Source organism: Dissoconium aciculare, assembly GCF_010015565.1.
Source record: "Dissoconium aciculare CBS 342.82 unplaced genomic scaffold K489scaffold_2, whole genome shotgun sequence".
NCBI lineage: Eukaryota > Fungi > Ascomycota > Dothideomycetes > Mycosphaerellales > Dissoconiaceae > Dissoconium > Dissoconium aciculare.
Window position 1 is genome coordinate 2,433,314 of NW_022984952.1, and position 17,746 is coordinate 2,451,059.

The 17,746-nt window shown below is 49.1% G+C and overlaps 5 protein-coding genes across 5 annotated transcripts; 2 read left to right on the plus strand and 3 right to left on the minus strand.

Moving 5' to 3' along the window:
• Window positions 1-1,266: 1,266 nt before the first annotated feature.
• On the minus strand, window positions 1,267-7,484 carry K489DRAFT_377170 (Sec63-domain-containing protein). Its single transcript, XM_033604098.1, has one exon. The coding sequence runs from the start codon at window positions 7,322-7,324 to the stop codon at window positions 1,433-1,435; it is 5,892 nt and encodes a 1,963-aa protein (XP_033463760.1). The 5' UTR covers window positions 7,325-7,484; the 3' UTR covers window positions 1,267-1,432.
• A 461-nt stretch (window positions 7,485-7,945) lies between these two features.
• On the plus strand, window positions 7,946-8,656 carry K489DRAFT_377171 (DASH complex, subunit Dad4). Its single transcript, XM_033604099.1, has 3 exons — window positions 7,946-8,014; window positions 8,089-8,145; window positions 8,249-8,656. Exons 1-3 carry the CDS (start codon window positions 8,012-8,014, stop codon window positions 8,408-8,410), a joined length of 222 nt encoding a protein of 73 aa, XP_033463761.1. The 5' UTR covers window positions 7,946-8,011; the 3' UTR covers window positions 8,411-8,656.
• A 605-nt stretch (window positions 8,657-9,261) lies between these two features.
• On the plus strand, window positions 9,262-11,174 carry K489DRAFT_123977 (glycoside hydrolase family 13 protein). The gene is made up of 5 exons (XM_033598988.1): window positions 9,262-9,680; window positions 9,741-10,026; window positions 10,077-10,216; window positions 10,269-10,496; window positions 10,559-11,174. The coding sequence occupies exons 1-5, from the start codon at window positions 9,372-9,374 to the stop codon at window positions 11,096-11,098; spliced, it is 1,503 nt and encodes a 500-aa protein (XP_033463762.1). The 5' UTR covers window positions 9,262-9,371; the 3' UTR covers window positions 11,099-11,174.
• On the minus strand, window positions 10,903-12,576 carry K489DRAFT_392793 (NAD(P)-binding protein; the record flags this gene model as incomplete). The annotated part of the gene is made up of 2 exons (XM_033606750.1): window positions 10,903-12,345; window positions 12,553-12,576. The coding sequence occupies 2 exons, from the start codon at window positions 12,574-12,576 to the stop codon at window positions 11,251-11,253; spliced, it is 1,119 nt and encodes a 372-aa protein (XP_033463763.1). The 3' UTR covers window positions 10,903-11,250.
• Window positions 12,577-13,122: 546 nt separating this feature from the next.
• K489DRAFT_407434 (uncharacterized protein) lies at window positions 13,123-15,197 on the minus strand (the record flags this gene model as incomplete). Its single annotated transcript, XM_033607366.1, has 2 exons — window positions 13,123-14,288; window positions 14,348-15,197. 2 exons carry the CDS (start codon window positions 15,195-15,197, stop codon window positions 13,123-13,125), a joined length of 2,016 nt encoding a protein of 671 aa, XP_033463764.1.
• Between the last annotated feature and the right edge of the window lie 2,549 nt (window positions 15,198-17,746).

A 17,746-nucleotide genomic window follows, 5' to 3' on the forward strand; every position in this document is an offset into this window, starting at 1 on the left:
TTTAAGTTTTATTGTTTTAACTTCTTTCCCTTATAGAAATTAATGTTTTCTATAATAAAGGTAAAATATATAGAGAACTTAAAGTATAGTAGTTTGAGTTTATATTCTTTTACTTATCTTAAATACTTATTAAGTAAAAATAAAAGTTATAGAGCTTATAAGCTTTTAAGAAACTTTTAAGCTCTCTTTATTATAGCTTTTTTAAAGACTATAGAACAATTATTATCTATTCCTATAATAGTATCTAAGTCTTTATTCTTAATACCTATTTTTAAACTTACAAATATTACTAGTTTTACTAGTAAGACTTTTTAATTTAGTTCTAGGCAAAGTAGATAGAAATAAAAAGAATATTTAAGAAAACATTTTACGTCCGGACTTATATTAAGAATCTATTATAAAAATTAGGACTAAATATTAGGCCTTTCTAGGGGTAGAAATAGCCGACTTTTTATTTCTTATAATAGTAAGGAGGAAAGTAGACTTTTTCATATAGTAAAGGTATTATTTACTTAATAACCTGTCTGTATTACTTACTATTAGATCTTCTAAACTTAACTTAGTACTATCTCTAGGGGTATAGAGGGAGTTTTCTAAAAGGACGTCTCTTAGGCTAGAGAGATATAGTCTGTTATATTCTGACTCTCTAAAAGGTCTAGTATAATTTTATACTAGTCTCTAGGGGTATAGAAACGTACTATATACTTCTCTAGGTCTAAAGAGAAAATATAGTATAACTACATAATCTACCTTCCTTATAAGGTTAGATTAGTTATAGAACTATTATAGAAATAGGCTTAAGAGCGTATTTAAGGTATAAAGGTATAGGGAGGAGGTAAGTATAAATAGTTTAAATTGCTACCTAAGTAGTATTAATACTTATAGGTGTTAAAAGATTTAATTAATTAAGGATAATCTAAAGAAGCAAAAAGTAATATACCTTATAAAACTAGCTTATATAAATTTAGAAGTAAGAATAGAAGTTTTAAAAAATAATGAAAATAAGTACGTATTTATTCTGATAATATAGTATCTAATTAAAGGGTAAGAAGCTATATTTAGCTTAGTTCCTAGCCTTCTTATTAGCTAGGCTTTACGACCTATTTTCAACTACTATATTAAGTAAATTAGTAACTAGGCCTATAATTTCGGCTAAAATAGGCCGAGATCTAACAATATATAGTATAATATAACGCTATAGAGATTCTTAAGGCCAGCTATTAAAACTAGTTACTATAGGCTTGCGTAGGGGCTACTCTAACCCGGGGTTAATTAAGTAATAGTGTAGGTTTTATCTACGATTATAGTTTCTTAGTAAATTCACTCGAGTTTAACTAGCAGAAGAGCCGGCGTCTTACATTAGTCTGTAGCTAATACCTAATCTAAATTTAAGAAGGTGAAAAGAGCGAAATGTAAGGCAAGAATACAAATCCTAAGCCTTCTTCCCTTCATCGATTGCTTGTGGCGGTGGAGGGATCTGGTACTTCGACACAATCCACTCCATGCCGACATAACCGTCGCTAATAATCCTGATTGTCACCGCCATGCCAGTATGCTCTGCCAACTTGATGGAGGAGCGGATGCTTAGTTTAGCGGATCTATCACTCTTGGCCTTGTTCCCTGAAGGCCAACCTATCCGCTTTAGTGCTACAATTTCGTCGCTGCCGTCCTGGGTGACGAGCAGGAAGAAGCCCTCTGTCTGTGGTTTGGGATAACGAGGCGCAAAAATGCGATTCTCACGATCCGCGCTCAGATTAAGGCGGAGCACGTCAACAGAAAAGCCCAGTGCGTTCACATCTGTCACGCTAACGCGCAATTGAGGCAGTTGTCCCAGAATCTTAAATGCTCTTCCATGTGCCGGCTTGGGAAGGTCAAGGCGTTGTAGAACCGCTTCAATCTCGGCACGGGGTGCTTTAGCAGCATCGACGAGCGTGGCAGGAGCATTCTTGCTTTCAGACATACGTTGTTTCTCTCTTGACGGCACAACGCCAGGCAAAATTGCGAGAGGTCCGTCGTCTGGCCATCGGGCGGTTTTGACACATTGAAGAAGGGTGATCATCATAAGGCAACTTTGCAGATGACCCATTTCGACAAGTGCATCAATACTAGCTTGGATGATACGAATCGCCTGGTCAAGGACTGAATTGAGATCTCCGACATAATCGCTTATCGGCAGATCAATGCGTGAAAAATGGGCCTGGAGGAGGAGATGCGCCTTGACATGGGGATCCCACATTGGTAAATCGAGCTTCTCTGCGTTCAGCGGAAGATTCTTTGACAACTCGACGTTGATTAGGTCCTCGTTGTGCCGAACGGGGAGCTCATCATATTCGGTAGCGCGGCACATCCATGAGAGCACATCTTCGAATGTAGCCGTTGGACGTGCATGATGCGAGAGCTCGCGTATCGTTTTGTGAGACAGGTAGTAATAACTCATAATCTTGCCAAGGGCAGTGGAGTCGACATCGCCGTTGCTTTGAACCTCTATACAGCCAGATTCTGACAGCTCATCCAATGATTTCTCAACCATTTCGATCATGTAGTCATTGGCAGCGTGCTGGGCCGCCACTGTATTGTTGTCTTCGGCAGATATTTCCAGGCCGTAGTAGGATGGATTCTTGTGGAGTCGGCGGAAGAAGAACGTCCATGTCAAGTAGTCCAAAGCATCTTGCTTGGTCGTGATGGTACCGGAGGAAACTTCTGCGCCTAAGTGATTGTCCAGAACGTTGTGCAAAGACGACTCGACGGGAAACCCAGTGTGCAGGAAATGCTTGTAGAATGGCTTCTTGGAATCTTGGGTGAAAATGCGAGCAATACCAGACGTGTCGAATTGCGGGCGGCCTGCTCTACCCAGCATCTGGAGCACGTCTGTGAGGTCCATGTCTTTGTAGCCTTCGATCTTCGCGTCGAAGAATTGAGTGCCTTTTACGACGACCAAATGAGCTGGAAGGTTAACTCCCCATGCCAGAGTACTGGTCGCGACCAAGATCTGAATCTTGTTGTTGGCAAACAGCTCTTCGGCAAGCTGCCGGTCAGATTCTACCAGACCAGCGTGATGTAGACCAATCCCGAAACTCATGGCCTCCTTAAGCGCGTCATCTTTCACTCGAGCAAGGTTCAAGGCTAAATCGTCTTCAGACATACGCACAAATCGCCTTGGGTTATCCTCCATACCACAGAGGTTGATGAGGTCTCGCGCAGTCAATCTTGTCTGACGTCGCGAGGCCACAAACACAATGACAGGCTTGTCTGGCGAATGGGATTTGATAGCGAGAAAGGTGGGTCGGTTCATGCTTTGCATCAAAGGACAGAAGCCACGCTGTTCGGGAAATCCATCAATGAAGATCTCGAGAGGCACCGGCCGGACGGAGTGTCGGAAGTTGAATAGCCCTTCTTTCACTCCCAGCCAATTGGCAAGATCCATAGCATTTGCGCACGCAGTCGACATGCCGACCAGCCTAACAGAACCCTTCTTCTGAGACGCGATATAATTCATACGACTGACAATAATCTCAAGAATTGGTCCTCGATCACCACCGAGTAGATGGATTTCGTCGATGATAACGAGGCTGACTTGTTGAACATAGCTTCGGGTTTGCCAGCTTCGACTGATACCGTCCCACTTTTCGGGAGTGGTGACGATGATGTCTGCGTCTCGGATCGTCCGTGTATCAGGAGTGTTATCTCCCGTCAATTCGACAAGCTTCAAGCCCATTTGCCGCGTCAAACGTTTGCCCCAATCTTGAACTCTCTCGCGCACCAGCGCCTTCATTGGTGCAATGTACACGACCTTGCTACCGGGCCGTTCCCGGAATGCCCACCACATTGCGAGCTCACATGCAATCGTTTTGCCTGATCCTGTTGGTGAGCCGAGCAATACGTTTGCCGAGGTATGATACATGCAGTGGAATAGTTGCGTTTGCATGGGGTTGAAGAATTGGAAACGATGGCCATATATCTCCTCGAGCAGAGGGTTCTTCAAGGCTTTGATGTGAAGCGGCTGAAGGTTGAGCAGATCGGTATAGACACTCTCCGTGTCTGGTCTGATCAGGTGCTGGAAGGAGACTGGTGTGACCGTCTCGGCACCAAGCCATCTGTCACTGACTGCTCGCACAAATATTTGGCTGGGTAGAGGGTCTGATAGAGGAATGGTGAAGTTGAGCTCATGGTCGTCGTAAAGCTTCCTCCGACTGAGGATGAAATACTCGTGATGATAAATCTCGCTGGTCTCCGAATTTTCGACCCATATCCAATAACTTTCGCTCTTACCGTGATGACGATCATTCCATCGAAACTCCGGAGTCAAGAAGAGCTTGATACGGAGAACGTCCCTATTCAACGGCGCGATCTCGGCTTCCACTGCCAGGGTCGGAAAATTGTCAAGCAGCTTGCTTAGGATGCCTCCCATTTTTTGATTGTGTACCAAGCTTCCGATCTCCGCAGATTCCATATCACGAAGTGATTCGATGGAAGCGGTGCCTCCTTTTGAATCTAGGTTACGCAAGACTGCAATGGGAAGATCGAATTGATGAAAGGGATGTTCGAAAGCCCAGACTCGTTTTTCGATGCTTTTGCACATGGACAAAAGGACGAGACATTGATAACCCCATCGTCGGTTGAGCGCAATCATGAACAGCGCCCGACATATACGAGCAGCATTCTGTGCAACGTATGCAGTGTCCGAGACAAGCGTAAAGTCTTCCAGATTTGATTTGCTAATGTAGGATTGTAGTAGAACGTTGGTCTTGCCTTGTTGGTTACCGATGCCTCCTTCGATGTCGCACGGAGCATTCTCTTTGAGGCGCAAGAGCTCCTTCTCTTCCGTGTCACGGCTCTGGATATTGTCAAATTCTCCACTCATGCTGATCATCTTCAGGACATCTGCCTCGGTAGCTTGAGGCCTCATCATAGTGTTGAATATCTCTATGCTGGTTTGAAGCACATAGAATTGACTGGCGATCCGTCCAACGTCTTTGGCGCGTAGCTCTTCGGTAGTCTCGTTGAAAATGATCATTTGACTGGTTTGAAGCACTCGTGCAGCCTTAACGACAAGGTCTCGTCTACGCTGAACGAGGTTTGGATCGTTGGTGAGCTCAGACCAGTCGATGCCATAGGCCATTGGGTTCTTGCGCATACGAACGAACATGTATGAGTATCCAAGCCATGTAATGGCCTCCGGAATGCTCGTCACCGTACCGAGCGAGATTTCTGCGTTGAGATTGTCAACCATCTTCCGACTAAATTGCGACTCGATCGGCTGCTGCTGGGTCACAGCCGTGAGGTAGTGCTGCAACTTGTCCTGCGTTGTGAGGATCATGCCTATGCCGGTATCCTGATATTGAGGGCGGCCAGCACGACCAAAGATCTGCAGCACATCGAGAATACCTAGATCGACGAATTTACCAGCTTCTGCACTGTAAAGCTGCGTCCCCTTGATGATAACCGCAGCGGCGGGCAAGTTCACACCCCACGCCAGTGTCGCTGTACAACACAGGACTTTGAGAACGCCTTCGCCAAAAAGGCGTTCTACCATATTTCGATCGGACCGAGGCATTCCCGCATGGTGAACACCAAATCCCTTTTGCACCAGCTCGCGGATCTCGCGACCTTTGGACTGTTTGACGTCCTTGCACGCCTGGCTATAGCCCTCGTGATGACTTGGATCGAAAAGGTCACCGAGTCCCTCCTCGGCCGCGGTTTCGAGCAATTGCTTCGCGGTTTTGACGGTGTCCTTGCGGCTATGTACGAAGACCATAACCTGATGACCTTGCTCCATCATCTCTTTGACCTTCTCGAAAGCGACCGCATCAATATTTTCCCGGCTAGTTTTCGTTCCAGGCTTGCCCTTGACTCCGATAAAATGCTGTTCAAGAGGTACTGGACGAAAAGATTGGTCAAAGTAAAACAGGCCCGCCATACGATTAACCTTGAGAAAGTCTGCAACATCGACATAATTCGGTAGTGTAGCGCTCAGACCGACGATACGAATCAGTGATTGCGTGCTCTCCACTTGTCGCTCAGTACGGGCGACGAGCGACTCAAGGACAGCACCCCGTTCGTCGTGAAGCATGTGTACTTCATCGATGATGAGCAGTCGTACCTTTTGCACCAACTCCGTGTCGCCGGTAGACTTCCGCGTCACAACGTCCCACTTCTCCGGAGTTGTAACAATGATCTGAGTCTGGATAATTTCGGCCTTGGTGAGCTGCATATCACCCGTCAATTCGCGAACCTGTATTCCCAGCCAAGCAAGTCGTTTGCCCAATTTATCTGTGATTTCAGCGGCCAATGCCTTCATCGGAGCCACATACACGATCTTGAAGTCGTCAGTGCGCACTGTAAATTCTGACGCTTCTGGCACCTCTGAAGGGTGAGGATGAACATTCTTTGCAATAATGTTCAAAATGGTGAGCATTGCGGCATCCGTCTTACCAGCTCCGGTGGGAGCACAAATTAACATGTTCTCGCTAGTCTGATACGCTACAGGATATACAAGGCTCTGCATACGATTCAAAGCCTTGTATCCTCTGAAGGTCCTCTGACAGAGGCCATCTAATTGACCGATGGAAACTAGGGTGTGCGCTGCTATACGGTGGGCGGCGGCTGCTGGGATACTATATTCCTCGTATTTATCACGTTCAAGCCGCTCACTCCCCATGGGCAATGAAAACTTGGTGCCATGCGCTGACAATGTGTTGCCAGCCTGCTGAGAAGAGCGATATATGTGAGGATACTCTGCACTCGACGAAGCAGTTGCGGGCGCCAATTTTGCAGTCTTGTGGTCGTAGTCGGCCTGTCTTAGGCGTGCCTCTCGCTCTTTTTTGGACAAAAGACCTGAGTATCGCGGTTGGGTGGTTGTCGATAACGAGCTGCGCGAGGTAATTATTTCAGCCACTATATCGAGCTCCTCATAGCCCAGGATGTCAACAAGCGTCATTTGAAGTTCATCGTCACTGCTATTAGAAGCAAGAGTCGCTAGGATGTGCTGTTCGACAACTTCGGCGTCTGAGCCATTCGTTCTGGCAATCCTGGCGCAATTCTGCGACAACCAGGTGTGTCGATCGCCCTGGGCTTTGGTCGATGCATAGTTGTGTTCATTGAAGAGGGGTTCGTCTAAGCTCTCGTCGCTGACATCGTCGTCATTCTCGTCTAACAGAGTGTCCCAGATGTCCTCCTCGCCAGAAGAAGAGACGGATGTGTATCCGTCTTCTCCAAGATCAGCATGATCATCAGTATTGGCGGCCGGCAATTGTGCAATTGCGGCTCGCATTGTGGCCATTTGCTCCAGCCATTGTGCTGCTGCCGCCTCGAGCGATGAATCCATGTTTGCAACACCGTCTCCAGCTGTTGCGCTGCGGCAGGCTTAACAAGGCGCTCGGCGTTAAAGATTTAACTTCACAGAGTTTCGGCAATTCCTGGAACACCGCGTGTCACAGTCGCAAGGCTTGGAAAGTCTTCAGTTGAAGGTATCGAGAACAAGCGTGATGGACATGGTGAGCAAGGCGATCGGAGTAATCGTCATCATTCGTCGCCCTCCAGGACTTTACAGTACAAATTTCGTTATCGATTGGGACGTGCGTGGGCAGCCGCCAAAAGGCCCCCACCAACACGATCATCGCCTACGTGTGCTGTGTTACCGATAATACAGCAGAGAAGGCACCAGACCAGTCTGCTAATGTTGTGTGTGATAACCTCACACGCAACTATGCATTGAGTTTTCGGAATAAGCATAAATCAGCGGCACTTATCGTTGCTTGGATCTCTTCGCCATCAATATACTCAAGTGTATATTAAAACAGCAAGCAGACTGCCTATTGTAAAGTAGATTGGTCGCCGCAGTCGATACGGGCACAAGCGGGGACTACTCCGGTTGGAATGCGCGTCCGGCGCTTTGTGTGGACAAGACGCGTACGAACGTGCTGCTCCTCGACTGAAACCAAATTGTCTTTTTCTGCCTCATGAGCACAAACAAAAAATACTACAAGCCAGGTACTTGCGGTATCGCGAACTCATGGTATTCCCCCCCTAATGGCTTGGTATATGCCGTACAGGATTGATGAAGGTTGACGGTTCATTTGTGCATCACAGGAGAGCCCACATGAACATCAACAAACCCAGCTCTTCTCGCGCATTATCGCCAATGTGGTTCGTAGAGATCCCCAACCTTTTCTCTCCCTCGTTTCCTCCTTTTCGACCCAGTGCCTCCCATCGCCTGTCAACACCATTATCGCGCTGACGACAAAATCAGGAGAAGCTCAACGAGGCGATAGCTGTGCTCAATGGCCGTTTGCAGGAGATCAATGTACAGAACATGAACGTCGAGTTGGTGGCGCAAATGTTCAAGAACTACCAGGCCAATTGTCTGTTCCATCTCGAGGCCGTCGGTGCTCTCAAAGATCCGTCGGGATGAGACAGATACAAGATCTCGCTTCCTAGGGATTCGGGGGGAGACGAAACGAAATGAATTCACCGTGATGGTAGTGTAACGCACATTTTCTCAGTCTTGATCCTTCTGCCGTCACCCTTCCATGAATCCGTGGTGGAGGTGGACGCGACACCGCCGAAATTTTCTCTCCATCGAAATCGGTGCTTGCATCGCTGAACACGCTCATGGCTCGCAGCATGTCTCGCCGCCTCCGCGTCTGACGGTGAAGGAATAATATTGGTTTCTCATCAATCACGAAATCATAGACGGGAGATGTGAATGTGTACATGATCATTTTATGCATTGTCGTGAATCAATTGACTGAGCCTTTCCAAGACATCTAGAGATCTACCCCGCGAGTGACAGCATGACGTGCAGCGGGCAATAAACAATCATGATTAACTTGGAACCTGGGAATTAGCGAATGGAATCGACTGATGAATGATTACGCCTACTTATCATACCTTATGTTGCAGTAATAGCACCTGCAGCTAGGCACTGTACCTAGGTTGGTGTCATGACTGACATGGGTGGCAGAGTTCCACAGCCGCGTCCAGCTGCCAGGGCGGGCAGCAGCATTTCCAGGTACCAACCACTTCCCGCACGCTTCCTTCGTCTAGTCCGCCCAAGATGATGCATTCCAAGGTTCTCTCCTTGTTCATCGCCAAAGAATGCCGCCGCCCAAATTTCTGCTGGCCGGCAACGCGGTGTACCATTTCCAATCATGGCCGGTGGTGGGAGCTCGTGATGCGGTGGCGGTCAGATTCACCTTTCACATAAGCCCCCAAGGGTGATTTCGGAGAGATGTTACTTTTTCTATATATCAGCTCCATGTCTGAACAACATTCCACACTCTTCTTGACTTGCCATCTCGTCTTTTCTCTTCATCCCCTTTTCCCAGCCTATTGATATACTCCAAGTCATCTCATTGACTACCCCTCTCATCATGGGTGAGAAACAGAATGCTGTGATTTTTCAAGGCTTCGAATGGAACTGCTCGGCAGATGGCAAGCATTACCGAAGGCTACTCGCTCAACTTCCGCAGCTGAAGGCCATTGGCATCACTGCCATCTGGGTCCCGCCTGGCTGTAAGGGAGCCTCACAAGAGGGAAATGGTTACGACATTTATGATTTGTATGACCTTGGAGAGTTCGATCAGAAGGGAGGTGTCCGCACCAAATGGGGAACCAAGGAGGAGCTCCAGGCGTTGACGGCCAAAGCGAGGGAGTTGGGCATCGGCATCTATTTCGACGCCGTAAGTCATTGACCGATCCCGTCTGATCCTGAAGTGGCAGCTAAACCGAGTTCCCATCAGGTCCTCAATCACCGCTGCTCGGCCGACAAGAAGGAGAAGGTCATGGCTATTGAAGTCGATAGAGATGATCAAAAAACGCCACTGTCCGACCCATATGAGATCGAGGCTTGGGTCGGCTTCGACTTCCCAGGCAGAGGTGACAAATACTCTTCGCAAAAATACCACTGGTATCATTTCGGTGGAACAGACTTCAACGCTGCCAACGATAAAGAAGCTCTCTACAAATTCCAGGGCGACGGATTAGATTGGGCAGAGTCCGTCGAGGAAGGCGATGACTTCCTTCTCGGTAAGATCCGATGCTCATCGTTCATCTTCGCGTATGCTGACCTCAAGAAGGTGCCGACTTGAACTACTCTCATCCAGAAGTCCAAGCCGATGTCAAGAACTGGGGTCCCTGGATCGTCAAAGAGCTCGGGCTTTCTGGATTCCGGTTGGACGCCGTCCGACATTTCTCGGAGCGTTTCTTGAACCAATGGGTATCGTTCAAAACATTCACATATTTCCTGATCAGTTATTGACCATCTCCAGGTGGAACACGTTACGAAGAACACCAAAGAAGATCTCTTCTTCGTCGGTGAATATTGGCACCCTGAGCTCGATGCCCTCGTCAAGTGGCTTGAGGATATGGACCACAAGTTCTGTCTGTTTGACGCCCCTCTGGTCTACAATTTCGCACGCATCAGCACTACCAAGGATGCTGATCTGAGGACAATGTTCGACAACGCGCTCATCAAAGCCAAGCCAGTCAACGCAGTGGTAAGTCTCGATCTGTCTGCTCAACCTTACAATCGCTGAAGCTGACTTGAAATTGTTTACAGACTGTTGTGAACTCACATGATCTCCAACCTGGCCAGACGATGGCTATCAACATAGAAGGCTGGTTCAAGCCGCTCGCTTACTGTGTCATCCTCCTTCAAGACGCAGGGTACCCATCAATCTTCTTCGGTGATCTATTCGGCATCAAAGGCGAACATCCTGAAGAGCCTATTGCGGGCGGAAAGCTTGCGGACATGGTTCTTGCACGCAAGCTCTACGCATACGGACAGCAGGACGCCTACTTGGATGATCCGAACTGTGTTGGCTTCGTTCGACGCGGAACGGCTGACCATCCGGCAGGATTGGCTTGCATCATGTCTAACACTGGCCCAGGAGAGATTCGTATGGCCGTCGGCGATTTGCACGCTGGGCAGAAATGGACAGATTTGCTAGGCTGGTCACAAGGCGAGGTCGAGATTGACAATGAGGGTTATGGTGTCTTCAGATGCCCGGGAGTCTCCATCTCACTTTGGGTCAGGTCGGACGCAGAGGGCAGGGATCAATTCCCTGTCAACTTCGACAGCAACTTCTATGCTGACTGAGCGGCCATACTGGGCAAGCTGCGATGTAGCGAAGTCTGTTCACAACGAGCAAATTCAAATAGACATGATAGTTACATCGCACTTAGCGTGCGGCATTTGAATACAACGTCAAGTTTTGTTTGTAATCCACACTCTCGGTACCATTGAATCATTCATTCATCAAAAGTGAAAATACCCTTTCCACTTCGAAATCCATCCAACGTACCTTGTACCGCCGCCACGAGCGTTTTTTCACTTGAATCGTGCTTGAAAGGAATCTCCTGACTAGGAACATCCTTGAATTTTCCCTGACGGATCAAATCGAGAATCTCCTCCACACATGCCATCTTGTCCTCCGGCGTCTTCCACCTGCTGACCCAGAAGCCTGAGAAACGGATGTCCTTGAAGATGAGCAGACCCATGGGAAGGTTGACAGGCTGTTTGGACATAGCGCCGTACGTGACGACGTACGAACCCGGCGCGAGATGCTTTGCCATGCTGTTGACCTGTGGTCCGCCGACGCAGTTCAATGCGAGTCGGAGTTTGTCCCGCCCGTCGTTCAAGATGGTCTGCATTTTGTCGCGCGAGTTGAGGTCATCCTCTGTGATGACTGCATCGGCGCCTAATGACTTCAATTCCGCAATCATTGTCTGTGTGGCTTCTTCGCTGTCGCGCTTGCGGATGATATTCAAGCTCTTGATGCCCCAAAGTCGTGCAAGTTGAATCGCTGCGCGACCAACGCCGGAATTGGCGCCATTTTGAATGAACCATTCGCCGGGTTGGAGGTCGACGAAATCTTTTAGCATGCGGTAGGCAGTGCAAGGGTTAACAGAGATCGTCCCGACTTGTTTCGGTGTAAGGCCTACGCGGTTCTTGATGGGAATGAGTTTGTCCGCTGTGGTCTGCGCGTGTGTCCGCCAAGTACCAAAGCCCTGTGTCTTCATGATAACCCAGTCACCCTTCTCTATGCCCGTGACACCACTGCCTTTTGAGATGACTTCCGCGACTCCTTCATTGCCTCCGACGGCAATACGATCAGCAGTTCCGAGTTCGGTCGTCCATGACGGTTTAGTAGGATAGACGCCCTGGATTTGGTTTATGTCGGCAGGATTTATGGGCGATGCGAGGAATCGTATATTCACGCGATCTCCGTGAGGCGGTGATATTGAATGGCCGTGGAGCTTCAGAACGTCCTTTGGCTCACCATGTGAGCTGAGAACAAGAGCTTTGGCTTGCTCGTAGCCGTACAGGGATATACTGCGGACTTGCTGCCGGCATGGTTTTGATTGTGTTGTGCTACGCGTCAGTTGCAAACATAGCGTTTTTGTCAAGGCCATGCTGAGAAGCTCGGTGCATGAATATCAATGGTTATTTTGGCAGCGAGTAGACGATGCGCAATGAAACTCCCAGCCCGGTGCATGGACTCACTTGCGTGGCATTGGAGCCGCGCTATGACGACAGCGGGAAAGCTTTACATAGCCCGGCCTCATCTGCTCCATCGCTCGCGGGACATAATCGGAGCGACATCCGAGCCATCGACAGTCACACAGAAAGTCTTCATACACAGACTTTCATTCTATGCATATGGTCCACGGCTAGAGAGACGTGGAAATTGTCAAATTCTAGATAAAAGCAGCTCAGTGGCAAGGCAGCAGCGCATAAAGCGAGCATCAGGTAGTGAAGCACAAAGAAAACTGCATTTATAAATGTATATATACAGGGACGTGCATCGAACAAATAAGCAGCACTCCTGGGGTATCTTTGCAAACACTCATTTGCATCAGCTCGTGTGAACGTGGCTCGTGCAAAGCGCCGAAGCGTCATGGTCGGCAAACAGCTTCGTCCGGAAGGACCAGCCTCCAATCTATGATTCAGCAGAAACAAAAGCAAAGGCGACCGAGCAGAATCGAACAAGTGGATGACGAAGGAATATTGTAAAGAGAAATTCGAATGTAGGACATGGAAGTGATGATGTGAGCTGCTCGTGGCGTTCGTGAAGACAATCTGTCGACATAGCGTTGCGGCGCGTGTGTCTTGGAAACCTATCAGTTAGAGTTACTTCGGCTCGGTGTGACTGGAGGCGGAATATTGGCCATGGCCTTCTGCAACTCGGCGGCAGTGAGAGCATTGTGGCTAAGCGACGTGCCACGGCTTCGACGATGTACGCGAGGACTCTTTGAAACCCCCGCGCCGAAGAGATCGGTACTGATGCGTCGGCGTCTGGCAGGAGAGAAAGGTAAATTCTCTGCTCCACGACGATTCCGCTGGATGGCATTATGCTCAGACGTCTCGGCACGACGAATCGGATTAATCGCCATTGCACAAACTGCGCGAGCGCGATCCTGGTTAATTCGGAAGGATGATACCAGATTTGGCTGGTAACTAAGATGCGACAAAGTATTGCTTTCGGGTTCAGTTTCGGGATCGAACATGAATGAGTCCTCCATGGAGTTAGGGAAAGCAAAAGGCGAAGATGGTGCCGGGTCCTCGGTAGTCTGCGAGAAAACACCCGCGGACTTGGGTCGTGCATCCTCAGCTTCAGAACTGCTGCATTGATCAAAGTCGATCAATTCATTCATGTTGAAAGCCTGCTGCGCTTGATAATCATCCTCGTCGGATTCATCTTCTGCAATCGATGATATGTCTTGAACATCTTCATCCATAAAAACATCAGGCACGGTGGTCGCGTTCAAAAGTAGCGCGGTATCAATCATCGGTTCGGGCATAGGTAAGTTGCCGTTGAACGTGTTGCCTAGAGTCTCGTTGCAAGTATGGGGCTTTTCTGGCATCTTCGCAGCACGAGATTCGGATCTCTTCCACGACACACTTGCATTCGGACTACCAGTCACTTTGCCCATGGCACGACGAGCTCGTTCCCAGTACGCCCGATCCTTCTCTGGGGGATTTAGGGGCGACTGGAGCTTAACGCCATCCTTTGTTAGAGACAATGCGGCACGCGACGGATCCCGCTGGAACACTCGGGTTTTGGGCTGTGTGCCGTTCGGTGCGATTGGTGTCTCGGTGGAAGTAGAGGTCTCGCGGGATGCCTGCATGTGCTTTGCGGGAGCCGGCGTGCTGGGCGTGGCGCTCACGATGCTATTGCTGTTGAGCTTCGCTCGAGCCGCGCGAATATGCTCCTGAACGGCGCGGTTGTACTCCTCTCTCTCTTCTTCGTCTCCGTCCAGTTCTTCGTCCGTGGTGTCTCCATCGGCTTCCTAAAAGTCAGCAATGTTTCAATCGCAAGCGCAGATTCACAAGGGTCATGCATACACTCTGAATCACTAGATTCACTCTCTCCATCACTGTTCTCGATGAACGATTCTTCTGTCTGCAAGGTATTGGCAAAACCCATCGAATAGTCGTATTCGTCACCAGATTCATCAGAGCTGTCGAACTCGATGGCTTCGGCTGCAGTTGCGCTGAAGAGACTAGTGGGCGGATACCTGGCCACTGGTGTAACACTATCCATTAAATCGGGGAACGCCTCCGAAGGGTCTTCATCGCTTGTCACACTCGAAAGTCTCCTGAAGCGAACCTTCTTCGACAGGCGAGGGGATGTGTTGCTCGGGACGGCGTCCAAATCCAAATCTTCTTCAGGTGCTGACCTGGGTGCAGGGCCGGAGAGGGGAGCAGGAAGTCGCCAAGCGGCAAGGTCACCTTCTGCTTCGTTCCACATTGCAGTGTGGGCAGGATCTTGGGGAGACAAGCCGAGAAAGGGATCTTTGCCGAAATCGATATTCGGCTCGACGGCAGAGAAATCCGGGGATGCAATCATGTTCCACACCTGCTTCAGGTCTTTGCGATGATCGGTTCGCTTCTCCATCTGTTTGAACTCCTGGATAAGGTCACGCTCGGAATCCTTGAGCAGTGCCGCTTCTGTCTCGGGATTGAAGTCGGATTCGTCTCCAGAACTCATTGCATCGACGTCATCGTAATCTTCGTCGTCGTTCTCTGGATCGCTTCCAGCTGAGGATTGCGCAGATTTTAAAGTCGATTTCTTCTTGCGCGAGCCATTGGAAGCCTCAGCTGGCTCGAACACATCCGTTTCGACCATTTCATGGTCGTCTTCATCGAGCAAATCGGAGTCATCATCGCTCTGCCTACGATGGCTGACGGACATCTTGCCACGTGTGCCTGACGAGCTGGGTTTGGAACTCCGCTTCGTTGGCGTGTGATCGTTTCTGAAAGCACACATCGTGAGGTAGAGAGTTGGGGTATCTTGCTGCAAGATTATGCAAATCGACTAGCACAGAATGTCTTGTTTTGCAGGGCTGAGCTAAGCAGCACAATCACAGAAATTTAATGAAATCGCGGAGGGTGCTTGATGCCCTGGAATAAATCACTTTTTCGGTGGAATAGTTTATTGAGCAAAGAGCTTGACCAGAGCAGGTAAGCTTGATTGTCGTTGGAAGTTCTCCTCCCAAAAAAAAATGGGAGATCAATGTGGGCTTGTGAGATGCCGTGACTTCTTTTTAGAGAAATCACGGTAGATTCACGACGAAATCGCAATGAGTGAGTGCTGCGCGGTGAAATATAGCAGCGATTGAGGTGTTTGACACCTGAGGCAAAGCAAAATGTCGTGTGTCAATTTTGTGAAAAAATCGTTGGACAATGACCGGACTGGAGGAGCAGCACGATGCCGGCCCCTCCAGCGGTGGATTTAGTGCCCAGCGACCGCCCGAGGCATCCTGAACGACAATGATTTGGTTTACTTGGTGATGGTTTCTATATGATAGTGGCGCTTCGTCGCTGGGTTGAAACTGGGTTGGTGGAGAGGGAAGAAAGATGTTAAGAGAGAGAATTCTTAACAGTAAATGAAGAGAGCAAGGGAGGAAAAAAGCCAGGGTCTCACACACACACGAACGCAGCCCGCAGGAGAAAAGCTCCCGCCGTAGGTAGATGCCATGCTCGCCCATGTAGCGTGATGAAGCCCAAAAAAAAGTGATTAAGGTTTCTTCGGCTGCTACCCACTAGTTCCCGCCCGAGCGCCCCGATGGATGGGTCCAATTCCCGCAGAACGGCGGTGAGATTTTGTTGGAGAGGAAGACCGCCGCGACTGTTGCTGCTGCTGCTGCTGCTGTTGCTAATCTTGGTGCAAATGACGATAGACAAATCGTACACACGGACTGTATAGGGAAACACACGTTGATCAATCGCTGGGCACGCTGGGGCCGACGAGAGAGAAGGTTAGCACCTGCAGTACAAGGTCTACTTTGGTGGCCAGTCGCCCTACAGTGTCATCATTGAGGCACACAGGGCTGACGATCTGTACTGTACCTTTCCCGGGCATCTCCAGACCTCCCGTGGAATGTGTTACCTGCGGTAGCGCAAATGTACATTTCACCAGATTCGTGCTGTTGTTCCCGAAAAGCGAGTATGGCACAAGTCGACCTCTTCCTCCTCTCTGTGCGGCCGTGACACCAGCTTATCATCAAGTCTCATCGCCAGAAATCAGATGAGGCACTACCGCGAGCCTAACAAATCTCATCTCCACTATAGCTTGCATGGTGCTAAAATCTCAAATTTGCATGGTGGTAAAACCCATCGAAATCAACAACAGCATCATCATCACCGTCACCATGGCTATTGGTACCATGGCCGACTTCAGTGATGACGCCCAAGCAAACGTGCCACTGCATGCAATGAGTCAAATCCGGCTCGCCGACTCCTCGACTCGGTACTTTGGGAGAGCCGCTACCAGAATTTTCTTATCCCGGGGCAGCCACACACGCATGACGACCTTCCGTCGTCGTCTGAGTCACCACATCACCCGCAGGTCAAGGCTGTTTCGAGGAGACTAGTAGAATGTAGAAAGCAGAGCACAGAAACTGACGAAGCTCTGTACTTTAGCCCGATACTTGGCCGAGCCTATCATTTTCGTCTGACGACCGCCCCAACCAGTATTGAATGAATGGGCGGGGGGCCAATTGACAGACAGAAACATTCGTGGAGAAAATGGGTCGGGAGTGGCATCTGCTACCGGGACTCGCCTGTTACGCACGCAACTTATCGTCATATGCACTGTAGGGCGAGGCAGGCCGGCAGGCGGCGGCATGCATGAGATCTGCTCCCCTGTCAAATCAAATCGATTTCTCGCTCATGTCCGTCAGGCTGCAGAGTGCTCGTTGTCATGGGTAGAGGCAAATATCTTTTTGTCGTGTGCTCTGCCCGGTCGCCCAAATGCGACCTTCGTGCGACAGCTGGATCAATATCAACACTTCATTGCTTCGCCTGCATAGTTCTGTACGCGAATGCATGTTTGCATGAGGTGAGGAAGATGGCACCCAGCTGTGAAGCACAAATTGGGGAAATCTCTGAAACGACGTCGACTCATCAAGACAATTTCACCCCTCAACGTGTACGTAGGTTACTAGGTAATGATGAGCACGTGCTACCTTCTCTAGGCTCTCACACATGAAGTATCTTTGTACCGGCACTTGGGAATTTCTCCTGCGCTGCCGGAGAACGTTTCGGATGCCAAATGCACGGAATACGTCACTCGGTCTGCTCCCGTGCTCGATCATCAGTTGTTCGCCGGGTATCATCAGGAGCGATGCATTTCATATCAGCCATCGCTAAGATATATGTCTCCAACGCGGATGCGTATACTTGATATGAAAGGGTAGTCGTCTTCGACTCGATCATCGGCTTGTACAGGTCGCCATCATG